General features: G+C 23.1%; 4 protein-coding genes across 4 annotated transcripts; 3 read left to right on the top strand and 1 right to left on the bottom strand.

Moving 5' to 3' along the window:
* Nucleotides 1–1,297: 1,297 nt before the first annotated feature.
* Nucleotides 1,298–3,187, top strand: PBANKA_1352400 (conserved protein, unknown function; the record flags this gene model as incomplete). Its single annotated transcript, XM_034567156.1, has 1 exon — nucleotides 1,298–3,187. The coding sequence occupies one exon, from the start codon at nucleotides 1,298–1,300 to the stop codon at nucleotides 3,185–3,187; it is 1,890 nt and encodes a 629-aa protein (XP_034423681.1).
* A 1,099-nt stretch (nucleotides 3,188–4,286) lies between these two features.
* PBANKA_1352300 (conserved protein, unknown function) lies at nucleotides 4,287–6,834 on the top strand (the record flags this gene model as incomplete). Its single annotated transcript, XM_034567155.1, has 3 exons — nucleotides 4,287–4,387; nucleotides 4,550–4,738; nucleotides 4,830–6,834. The coding sequence occupies 3 exons, from the start codon at nucleotides 4,287–4,289 to the stop codon at nucleotides 6,832–6,834; spliced, it is 2,295 nt and encodes a 764-aa protein (XP_034423680.1).
* A 168-nt stretch (nucleotides 6,835–7,002) lies between these two features.
* On the bottom strand, nucleotides 7,003–9,132 carry PBANKA_1352200 (conserved Plasmodium protein, unknown function; the record flags this gene model as incomplete). Its single annotated transcript, XM_034567154.1, has 1 exon — nucleotides 7,003–9,132. One exon carries the CDS (start codon nucleotides 9,130–9,132, stop codon nucleotides 7,003–7,005), a length of 2,130 nt encoding a protein of 709 aa, XP_034423679.1.
* A 1,158-nt stretch (nucleotides 9,133–10,290) lies between these two features.
* On the top strand, nucleotides 10,291–12,397 carry PBANKA_1352100 (SprT-like domain-containing protein, putative; the record flags this gene model as incomplete). The annotated part of the gene is made up of 8 exons (XM_034567153.1): nucleotides 10,291–10,738; nucleotides 10,876–11,009; nucleotides 11,116–11,184; nucleotides 11,263–11,343; nucleotides 11,441–11,554; nucleotides 11,722–11,803; nucleotides 11,885–12,046; nucleotides 12,132–12,397. 8 exons carry the CDS (start codon nucleotides 10,291–10,293, stop codon nucleotides 12,395–12,397), a joined length of 1,356 nt encoding a protein of 451 aa, XP_034423678.1.
* Between the last annotated feature and the right edge of the window lie 34 nt (nucleotides 12,398–12,431).

The raw sequence follows: 12,431 nt of genomic DNA, 5'->3' as shown, positions 1-12,431 counted from the left end.
GGGAGGAAAAATAATACAATTAAACGACCAAAAAAAATAATAATAATAATGAATAATGCTAATAAGTATAATAATTAGACTGAATTAAAAAAAATTACCTTATATATAGCATAGCATTTTTGAAAATATTATTTACATAAATTTGGGGATAAAAATTGTTCTGTTTACTTTTTTTTAAATGTAAATTTATTTCCCTCCCGCCCCCCAAAAAATATTAGAATAATTTTATTTTTAAATTGTTGTATATAATGATACTTGTATCATTTATATAAAAAGGGAAAAAATCAAGTTAAAAATATTGGAGATAATGAATATATATTGTATATCAAAAATAATTGCCACTTTTTGCATATTTATAATTTGTTAAATATATACAAATAACATATGCTTTTTAGTTTGTTTTTTGTTTTCCCCCCTATTTCATTCTTTTAATGTTTATATTTTTAAAGTAATAAATGTGGCATGGCAATTTTGATACAACAAAGAAAATACCACAAAAGAAAAAGCAAAACCATTTGATACATTATTTCCACCCTTTTATTTTTTTTGTTTTTTTTTGAAGATACATATTTACTTGTAATATATATGCATACATTTCCCCATTCCCATCGAAAAAAGTTGCTAAGAAAATAAATTATCGTAATTATCATTAAAACGATAGAACAATAAAATGATGGTAATTATTATATAAAAAATATATTTATTTGTTTTTTTCTTATTTGAATATCAATATATTTATTATTACCTTTAGCCTTTTACAAAATATATATATATATATATATATATATCGAGTAAATACAGAATATATATATTATTACTGAAACTAAAATGTTTATTAGCATTTGTGGATCCAAAATTAATATAGGTTATATGGATGTCTGATAATACAGGCATATATTAAATCAAAAAACTAAAAGGTTAAGCTAGAAACTTGACAAGTAACTAAACAAATAAACAAAATATCGACTAGATAAACAGGGTATTTTATAATTGGAAAAGCCTTCTTGCGTAGTATCTAAATGTTTACCTTAACTGTCAAACTCTGGCACATTAATATTTCATTTTTTTTTGTGAAAAATACATGTACATACATAAAAAAGTTTCATTTGGCTACCAAAAAAAAAAAATAGTAAAATAAGCATATTTGGACACGCTTTTGCACACACATATAACACATACAATAGACGCATAATTGCGGAAACACAAAAAGAGGGACGTTGCATAAAGCACCCACTTTATCTTATAGTAATAAAAACTAAATAACAAAAATTTGTAGAAATATATAAAAGTTGCTATAATGAGTACCATAGATCAAAAGGAATGCATTTACAAAACCGAAAACAGTCAAGATAGTTGCGAACTCGTTAAAAAAAAGAAAAAATACTGCAATTTAGTGAGTTTGCAGAAATCAGGTATATCAAATTTAAACGAAGAGTTAGAAAAAAATATTTTAAATATACCTTCTTTGCAAAAAGGGCAAGATTTATGTGATCAGGAAAAAAAATTGAGCGAAAATTTTGTAAAGATGAATGAACTTGCAGAAATAAAAGAGCTTGCAGATATGAGCGAATTTTCTAATACTGATGGATTTTCTAATGATTTAATGATGAATGTTTGTGATAAAACACCTTGTAATAAAGGGAATGATAATAGTTGTAATTATATAAAAGGATATTCATCAAATAAAAAAAGAGTATACACACCAAATAAGTTTAATCAATCTAAATTATTTAATTATGATGATGGTGAAAATAAAATTTCCATATTTACTACTCCAAAAAGGAGATATACTAATAAAAGAAAAATAAATGGAGATAAAAAAAAAGATAATGAAAGTTTATGTTCAAGAAGTATAAAAAGAAAGTCAGTATATAACGAATTAATCCATTTACACACTCCAATAAAAGATAGAAAAAAATATATTTTTCAAGAAAACGAAGAAGATATAAAGCAAAATAAATGGATAATTGACGAATCGAATATGAATGAGTTACCAGAAAAAATTAAAAATGAATATGTATCATATTTACATAGTCCATTAAAAAGAAGTGAAAGGTTAATTAAATCAAAAATTAATAAAATGTTAAATGAAAATATCGAGAATTTAAAAAATGAACAATTGAAAGGTAGTGATTCTTGTAGTAATGGAAATAACAGTAATACTATTGATTCAAATGAGCAAGTTCAACATGATTTTATTCCAGAAGATGAAGAAAAATGTTGGGATAACTATTACACACAAAATGTTGATAAAGTACGTCCCTTTACAGGATTTACTACTGAATTAGCAGTTAATATAATAACCGAACTTTTAAAAGGGAAAATCAAAAAAATAAAAATAGATAATAAGGAATATTCATCTCCTATAAGCGAAAATGATCCTATAATGGAAATAGGACATGGAAATCATCCTATGGCTGTACAAATGTTTGAAAAATGGGGAACTGTTGGGCGATATATTGGTGTAGAATTTAGTGGATTAGCTAGTAGAGAGGCTTTAAAATGTGAAAAATTAAACAACTTATTTTTAAAAAGAAAGGTTGAATTTATTAAAGTTTTAGATATGAAATATTATAAAGATGACTATCTAAATGCTGTAGTTACACAATCAAATATATCACCTCAAAACACAAAAACATATTTTATTAAAATGCATGCATTTAAATATATTTTTTCAAAAAGTACACTAGATTATATTACTTGTAGAATGGATAATATAGGAAACTGTTTTGATTGGGAAGAAGACCTTCAAATATCACCTTCAGTCGTTGAAATGTTTAATAGTTTATCAGATTCTTTACAAAATTGTAAAAATAACAAAGGGAATTCATATATTATTTTTGTTGAGCCTAACAATTCTTCTAAATTTAGAGATCATATATTAACTATTTTTAAGGTTATATATACAGCTACTTTTAAATATGATAGTTCAGCAAAATATTTAAGATTAGCAAAAATAAATAATGGTATTAAGGCATGTGGTTATTTAATTGAAAAGAGAAATGAAGTATATCAGGATTTTGAGCAAATGAAACATGAATTTTTAAAATTAATTATTAAATCAGCAGGCACGAAAAATATCGATGAAGCTGATTGGTATCTCCCGCCCACGGCACCAAAAAAATGGACTAGCAATTCACCAAATGATATTGAGTATTTAGTCAAATTAGATGCAAATCGTATATAAAATGTTATGTGTGTACTATTTTTACATGAACAGTTCATATTATTCAATGTCATAGGCATGTAAATAATTCCATAGTAAATATATTTTTTAAATGGGTTTTATTTTTCGAATAAAATACACACACATACCACATGCATTTTTTCGTCTTACTCAATTCTGTATTATGATTGTACCGAAATATTGGTAGATTTAATGGGAGCTATTTTAAATTTATATACCCATATTTTAAAAAATGTCTAGCTACTTATGGCTATTTAACGTTGCACTATTTGCATGTATGTGTGTGCGCATATTATGCATTTAATATATGATATTATTTAAAATGGCAATGTGATATTTCGCCTGGATTGCAGCTACTTTAACGATTTTTCAGTATTTTTTACGTCATGTTCTATCATTTTATTATTCATTTATTTACTTACATATCCATAACTTTATTCAATTTTTGTTGTAACTTTTTAAAACTAACAATGCATATATGAAATAGCATAAACTCGTTTACACCTTGGCGAAAGGAGGTTAAATTATTATCAAGTCTTCACCACAGTTTGGGCACATATGTTCTTTAATTTCCCAAGCAGTTATAGTTGGGAAATGCCATAGAGGGATACAAACTGTATCTTTTTATTTTTTTTTATTATTTTTTTTTAGGAATTAGCTAGCTAACTATTTTTTATCCATTTTGTGTAAAAATAAACGAACTAAAATGAAAGTCAAAGAAAAATCTACTTAAGAATGTCAATATTTTCTACAATAATTTTACTATTTTTGTATGAGTTATAATAATTTATATTTTTCGGATTTTTAAGGTGACTAAAAAAAGAAAAAAAGTTTATGTGCATTCTTATTTGAATTGAAACTACTTACATATGGGTATGTAGTATGAATATTAATTATGTGTATTCCTCTGCTTGTTAGTATATTTATTTTTTTTATAATTTGTAATTTTTGTTTTTTTCGTCTGCTTTTTTCAATGCATATGCCAACCGATTTAAATATTTAGCAAAATAAAAAAATTATATTAAAAGCATCATGAATATATAAGTTATTTTTTGTTTGTTTTTTTACCCCTTATTATTTGAAGATTATAGGCTATATAATGTTTTTAATTCAGATATGGAAAATATATAGATTTTTTTTAATATTTTTTTTATGTACAAAAATTTTTGAAATAGTATGTTATAGTAAGCACATATCAAGGTAAAAGCAAAAATAGAAATCATCATTTAGCATGTTTGTGTGTATGAAATGAAGAGTGTTAAAAATCAGTTTCTTTAATTGGAAATTAAATGTATCATACTTATTTTCGTACATATATAACAGAGAAATTATTTATTATACACTTTATTCATATTGCTTTAGGTTCCAATATTTTGTCATAAATCCGCCAAAAAGAGAATATTTGAATTTTATTAATAAAACGTCACATAATATAAAAGATATAATAAAAAAGAAAAAACATAAAAAATTGTATTCAATAAAAATTTCAAATTTACTCGATAGCAATATTCCTGATGAATATTTAAAGTATAATATTCCACAAGAGCCAATGTAAGTAAATAAATTTCACAAAAGTGGTATATAAATTTATAAGTTATAAATACTTCAAGCATTCTTTAAACTCTTTTCTTTGCACTTGTAGATATCCCTTTATAACAGTTCCTGATAATCTATATACAAGACAATGGAACGAATCGAACAATAGTGAAAAAGGAGGAAATGAAGAGAATAATGAAAATAGCGAAAGTAGTATTGTAAAGAAAGAAGTTGAAAATTCAAATAAAGAAAAAGAATCTACTAATCCAACAATAGAAGATTATATAAATGATATAAATTATGAAAAATATATACACCCAAGTTTAATTAAAAGTATAGATAAAAATAACCAATCTAATATACCATATGATTTACAAAAATATATAAATAAGGATCAAAAAATTTACCAAGTAGATTGTTTTCTTGAAAGTGATATGGAAGATGACCTTACCGAATATGATGCATACTTTAATGGTATTGGGCCATGGCCATCTTTTTATGAATTAAAAAAAAATAATAATAATTATGAATTTAAAAAAACAGATATGGAAATAGAATATAATATTTCATATGATAAAAAGGAATATTTTGAATATAAAAAAAAGATGCTTACTGAAAATAAAACCAAATGTGATAATAATGAAACAGAAAACGAAGAAGAATATAAATCGGAAACATTACCAGAAACTGTTGATGAAATAAGAAAACTATATTATAAAAAGGATGTAAAGACAATTAAGGAGGCAAAATATGAATTCCAAAAATGGAATGAGCGAAGTAAATATTCTAGAAAAAACTGGAGATTAACAAAAGAGGAATTTGAAATGTTACCATCTGAAATACAACAATTATATTTAAAATTAAGAAAAAAATATAAAAAAAAAAATGATGAAATAATAGAAAAATATAAAGAATACTCAGCAGGTGGTCATAGGTTATTAACAATGGATCAATTTGATGAAAAAAATCAAAACAATTTTTACACACAAGATGCGAATGAAGAAATTGTCAAAAAAAATACATTGAATGATATAGAAAATGAAATAAATAATAATAACAATAATTCAAATGAAGAATTTCGTCTTCTTGAAAATAATATATTATATAATAAACCCAAATCACCAATTGATAACATGTTATATGAATGGGATGATTCGTTAAACTGTTACTGGAGAGAAAGAACAAAAGAAGTTATTCGAGATGTAATAATGTATGATTATCCATATAAAGAATTAAGAAGAGCATCTAATTTGGATTTATATGATATTTCATGGTCTGCTGGAAAAATGGATATATATATAACTGTAGAAGAGGGAAAAAACTATAAAATAACTTTATTTGATTTAAAACAACTAATAAAAAAAATTGCTAAAAGGTTAAAAGATTTAGAAATTGAAGAAGATATTTATGTTTTACCATTTTATGAACTTATTGTTTCTTCATTACCTAGTAAAAATATTTTAGTTTGTAGACGGGACTGGAATCAAAACATAGGGAGAAAAGTTATTTGTTTTTTTAAAAATAAAAATCAAGAACCCATAATAGGAACGTTACTAGGATCTCCTAGTGCATTCCATGTAATCATAAATATAAACAATGAGTATATAGAAAATGTATTAATAGATTCCCTCGATAAAATAATTATAAAAGATGAACTTAAAAAGGAAGACAAAAATGATAATAGTCAAATTATGTTACAAGCAAAAATAGATAAAGAAATTAACACAGAGAATGATGAAACAAAACAAAACAAACTTGAAAAAGAAGAAATAGATCATGTAAATAATTTTAATGATGAAAATTCAAAACTTTCTATTAATGAATCAATTTTGTCAGATGTTGATGAGTTAAATGATTCGGATCTTTCCGAAATAGAAAGATTAAAAAAAAATAATCAATCAAATAATAATAATAATAATAATCAAAAAGATATAAAAACAATTCAAAGCATTGACAATATAGATAATGATGGTAATTCAAACATAATTAATGAATTTGATGAATATCAAAATGATGAATATGAAACAGAAGAAGAGTATTCAAACATTGCAGATAATGACATCGATACATATAATGATGATTATGATGATATTTATGGAAATGAACAGTAGGATATTTTTTACCTCATTTTTTCTGTTCAAGTTAAGAAAAAAAAAATGTAAAAATAAAATTTTCAAAAATAATAACTAATTCTTCTTATACAAATAGTAATAATATACAATCTGTTTTTCTTGATGGTGTATTGTTATGCCACTAATAATTTTATTTTTTTATAAAATTTAACTAAAATATGGTTTTGTATACCTCAAGATGGTTTCTATTTTTTGAAGAAAATTGTGTGCATTTTCTTTCTTTTGAAATGAAGACAAATTTGTATAATACTGGGCATGTAAATGTGAGAAATATTTACTATGGCGAAAATAATAATAAAAGAATTTTTTATAAAAAGCTTGAATACTTTTTTGGGATATATTTTCATTTGTAAAATTATAACTAAATAATATTTTTAAAAAAATGATTTGATAAAATGTATTTAAATTAAATATTTTCGAATTATTATACATCAATATATAATAAATGTTATTATAATGAATAAGATCTTCATTTTCCCAATGGTCTATATATATATTCATCATTTTTTTGTTTTCATTTAACTCCATTAATTCTTTTCTTTTATCAAAAACTTGTCTAATTTCGTGTTTAAAATATTCCCATATTTTATTATTTTCAATTGTACAATTTTTAATAACATTATTTATATTTATTTCGGGATATATTCCTAATTTGTTTTTAAATATATATATACTATTTTCACATAAGGATAATGCATAGTTCTTTATGTCTGTCATTTCTTTTTTTTCATTATTATCTAAAAATAAAAATGTTGTTGTACTATTTATTGAAATAGCACTATTTTCATTTTTTTCTTTTTTCATATTTACCAAATCAGAATACTTGAAATTTCCTAATGAGCGTATGTTGCCATCTGAATAATTTTCATCCAGTTTTCCATTTTTCATTTTTGATAGTTTACTATCATCTTTAAGTTGATCATTTACATTTTGATATTTAATATAAGGATACATGCTTAAGGAAAGATATCTCGATAAAATTGTGTACATTGAAAAAGGCAATGTTGAAATATTGTGCCCATATTTTTCGCTACTTATTTTGATATTTTCTTTTTTTTCATAATAATTTTTTATTAATATATTCATCTCTTTTTGTAAGTCTAAAACAATGTTACTATATTTTTCAACGTCATAAAATATTAATATAACATTTTTGTACATATTTTTATACATGTGTAAATTATATGTAGACAACACTGGTGAAACATATGTTGCTACTTTTGTATCATTTTGTGGTACTGAATTTATTAGTAATATATCATTTGGAATTTTTATATTTTCATATGTATAATTTTTTGAATATAATTTGTCTATTTTAGTTTCTTCTTGATATCTTTGATCATCATTATTTTTTTCCCCATTTCCATCTAGCCAATTTTTGTTTTTTCTGAATTGTTCATATAATTTTTGAAAAATACTTGTGATTTCTGATTTATGGCTAGTTGAGCATATAATAAAAAAATTTTCATTTTCTTTAATCAAATTAACGAGTAAATTTTCATAAATAATTGAATTTAATAAATTTTGTTTTCCTTGGTCTTTTTCTCCTATAATACATATTTTTTGACCATAATTAATTTTATAAAATAAATCAATTAATAAATTATTGGTGTATAATTGTTTTGTTATTACCATTTTACTAAACATTTCTTTATTATTTATATTAAATATGTTTATTTTTTTACAATTTTTTAAATATAGATAATTTAGATATTCATATGGAGAATATACATTTGTGCACCCCATTTTATTATCTTCCATATTTCCTAAGTCTGTTCCACATAAATTTTCTATACATTCTTTTTTTACATTTTTTATTCTACCAATAATAGTATCATTTTTATTTAATTGTAAAACTATACCATATGTATTATCATCCATTTTAAGAATGCTTCCTATTTGTTTATTTTCATGTTCTTTATAATTTATAGAAATAAATATATCTTCATTACTTAGATTATTTTTATTTTCTAATGGAAACTCCTTAAATACATTATTGAGTTCTTCTACAAATAAATTTTTGTTACAATCGGTATTGTTATTTTCACTAGCTATATTGTTATCATTGTTGCAATTTTTTTTTTTCAAAATATCCTCATTGTGGCTAGTTGCGAAGCATTTCCTTTTAAGCTTTTGGTTCAAACAATTTACTTTTATAAAACAATTTGGTAATAAATTGCAAACACACCTTTTTGAAATATTTGGGAGAATCCTGAATGTATTATCATTCCAATGCGAACAAAAGAATATATTCTTTCCCTTTCGGAATACAATCATTTTTTTTCAAAAAAAAAAAGGAAAAATATTGATTTGCTCATCTTGGCTTGGGTCATAAATACCTGCACATGCATATAGATTTACATATATTTGAAAATATAAGTAAAAAATTTAATAAAGTACAATTTTGTTTATAATAAAAAAATTACAAAAAAAATTATAGAAAAAAGAATCATATAAAAATATTGCTCTCCGATTTTTTGGGCTATATGTATTTTTTTATTTTACAAAAATTGATTATGTATAATATTATTCTTTTTTTTTTTTTTTTTTTTTTTTATATCTTTTCTTGTAGCATTGTTTCATTTTTATTATGCACCGGTATAATTTTATAATTACACATTTTTTTGTAGTTAATATTTTCGACAGTATAATGGTATATTAAAAAATATTCTATGAAAATATATGTTGAAGAAAAATAAAACAAAATTCACAAATAACACATATGTACATTATATATGGATATATTTGTTATGCATTTTCTCAAATATTCTAATTTTTAAGAATAGTAAACATTTTTATAGTCCTTAGGAAATAGGGAAACGAAAACAAATAAATATCCGTATATTATATGTATATCTTATGTGTATTGTTTTAGTGAACAGACAAAAAGACGAAATGTTTTGAACATTGTGGTAAATATTGGTATTTAATATTGAACTTTCTTTTCCTGTAACGCGAATAATAATTTTCGATTTTTTTTTATTCATAAAATAGTTAAAACGTAAATAATATAGATAAAATGAATAAATGAATGAGTAATAAATGTAGAGCGTGAAAAGGGCCTGCACACGTTATCGTCTTTTTCTTTGAATCCATGAAAAGTATCAAAAAAAAATGTTATAAAAAAATAAAAAATAAAACATAAATAATAAAATATATTAATATGAATTAAGAGAAAAGACAAAGAAAATTATGAAATTACAAAGTTATGAAAATTATCAAGTTATGAAATTATGAAAATTATGAAATTATGAAAATTATCAAGTTATGAAATTATGAAAATTATGAAATTATGAAAATTATGAAATTATGAAAATTATGAAATTATGAAAATTATCAAGTTATGAAATTATGAAAATTATCAAGTTATAAAAATTTTTCTTTTCATTCTTAATAATATATATTCGCATTTTCAAAAAATATGAAATTTTAAAAATGTATAATGAGATAAACAAATTAACGTCTGTAGAAAATGAATATTTGGAAAAAAGTGGGAAAAAAAGAAGACAGAAAAATAGATCATTTTATTTAATTTCGAATGAAAATGACAACAAATATTTCACACAAATTGTAGACAATTCCATATTTTCAAACGAACGTGACAATGCTGTAAAAAATTCGAATCAAAATAATATAGAAAGTGATTATAAAAAAGATGTACAAGAACATGACGAGGACTTGTCTACTCTTGAAGTTATACGCCAACTAAGTTCAATAAAAATTGATTCCAGCACAGATTCGTCAAATGCAAAAGATTCTTATGCTAGGAACCGAATCAGAGAAAAAAAGAAAGAAAAAAAAAACGAAAAAAAGAAAAAAATTATTATTCATCACATTCCAAGTATAGAATGTGTAGAAGATATCGTGGTTTATGACGAATCGAGTAAGTAAACAAAACATTGCATAAATAAACAACATGCCGCATAAATATATGTGTCAATATTTATTTGCAAACAGTTATTTAATCATTACATTATGTGTAGCTTTATACTAAAAAAATTCATATATTTTTTTTTAAAGAAGATACAGAATTTCCAGATTTATATGAACTTTTTTCAGAATATAACGTGAAATATTTTTACAATAGATTAGAAAGTGTACAAGTAAAATGGAGTAATAAAATGAAGTTATGTGCTGGGATATGTATATTTAAAGTATAATCTTTTATGAAGTTTTAAAAATGGGAATAAATGAAATATATATATACAGAAAATTATAAATAAACTTTTCTTGATATATATACAAATTTTATATTTTCAGAAATCTGGATATTGTTGTATTAGACTATCACTCCCTTTACTAAAATTGCGAAAAATAAAAGAATACAAAGTAAGTATTTAAAAAATGTGAAAAAATAATATATGGTTCTAAACATTTATTATGAATTCGATTTCTTATATTTTATAGGAAACATTACTACATGAAATGATTCACGCCTTTTTATTTTTAAATCAAAAAAAAACTGATAAAAACGATGGACATGGTCCTGTAATATAAATATTTTATAAAACAAAAATATTAAAATGAAAAAATAACTCAAATAAAACAATATGCTCACCAAAATTATTTCTCTAATTTATTTTAGGAATTCAAAAAACATATGTATAGAATAAATAAATTGACGGGTTTAAATATAAGCATCTATCACAGTTTTCATGATGAAGTTCATTTTTACCGAAACCATGTTTGGCGTTGTACAGTAAAAAAATAGTTAAAATAGCCAAAATAGTCAAAAGTAGTCAAAAAACAGACAAAAAATAGACAAAATTGTCAAAAATACAAGCACATGATTCTATGTAAAAAATATATAATAATTACACATCGATACAAAATTTTATCTATTCAATAATACTTTTTATATAAAAGGGGATTTGCAGAAAATATCCTCCACATTTTGGATACATAAAACGATCCATGAATCGCCCACCGGGACCAAAGGAAAAGTGGTGTATGTTAAAAATATCGCCATAAAAAAAATCAAAAATTGACAAAAATTGATAAAAATAGGAAAGCAAAATGCACTTTTTAGGGAGAAGTCACTCAACTTATTGTTCAGGAAAATTTGTAAAAATCAAAGAATTAGAACCTTCTAAAAATGTAGAAGGAAATGGAAATAAACACCCCCCCGATCTTAATACAACATTAGAGGAAGAAATTGAACTCCCCAAAAAAACAAACGGAAAAAAAATAGGTAAAAAATAAAAATATAGAAAATATGCAGATAAACTTGTGCACCTTTTGATAATGTATATATGTGTGTTTGAATTTCTAAAAAGATGACAATAGAACCAACGGGGCCATGGAAATTGAAGATGTAATGGATGATTTCATGTTTAATGATACAATAATAATAACGGATTCAAATAAAAAAAAATCGAAAAAAAAAACAGATACATGTAATAATGAGTTAGATATAATTAATATCATTAAAACTTTGTTTAACAATAATAAGGAAAGTAATATTCATAACTTTTCAACTTCAGATAATGCAATAGATTATCATAAAGCATTTAAAAGTAAAAACTATTTCGAAATAGATTAGCATGCAAATAAGTTAAAAAGGAATACTCGATATA

This window comes from Plasmodium berghei (genome assembly GCF_900002375.2).
Source record: "Plasmodium berghei ANKA genome assembly, chromosome: 13".
NCBI classification, from domain to species: domain Eukaryota; phylum Apicomplexa; class Aconoidasida; order Haemosporida; family Plasmodiidae; genus Plasmodium; species Plasmodium berghei.
This window is presented reverse-complemented; position numbering and strand designations above follow the sequence as displayed.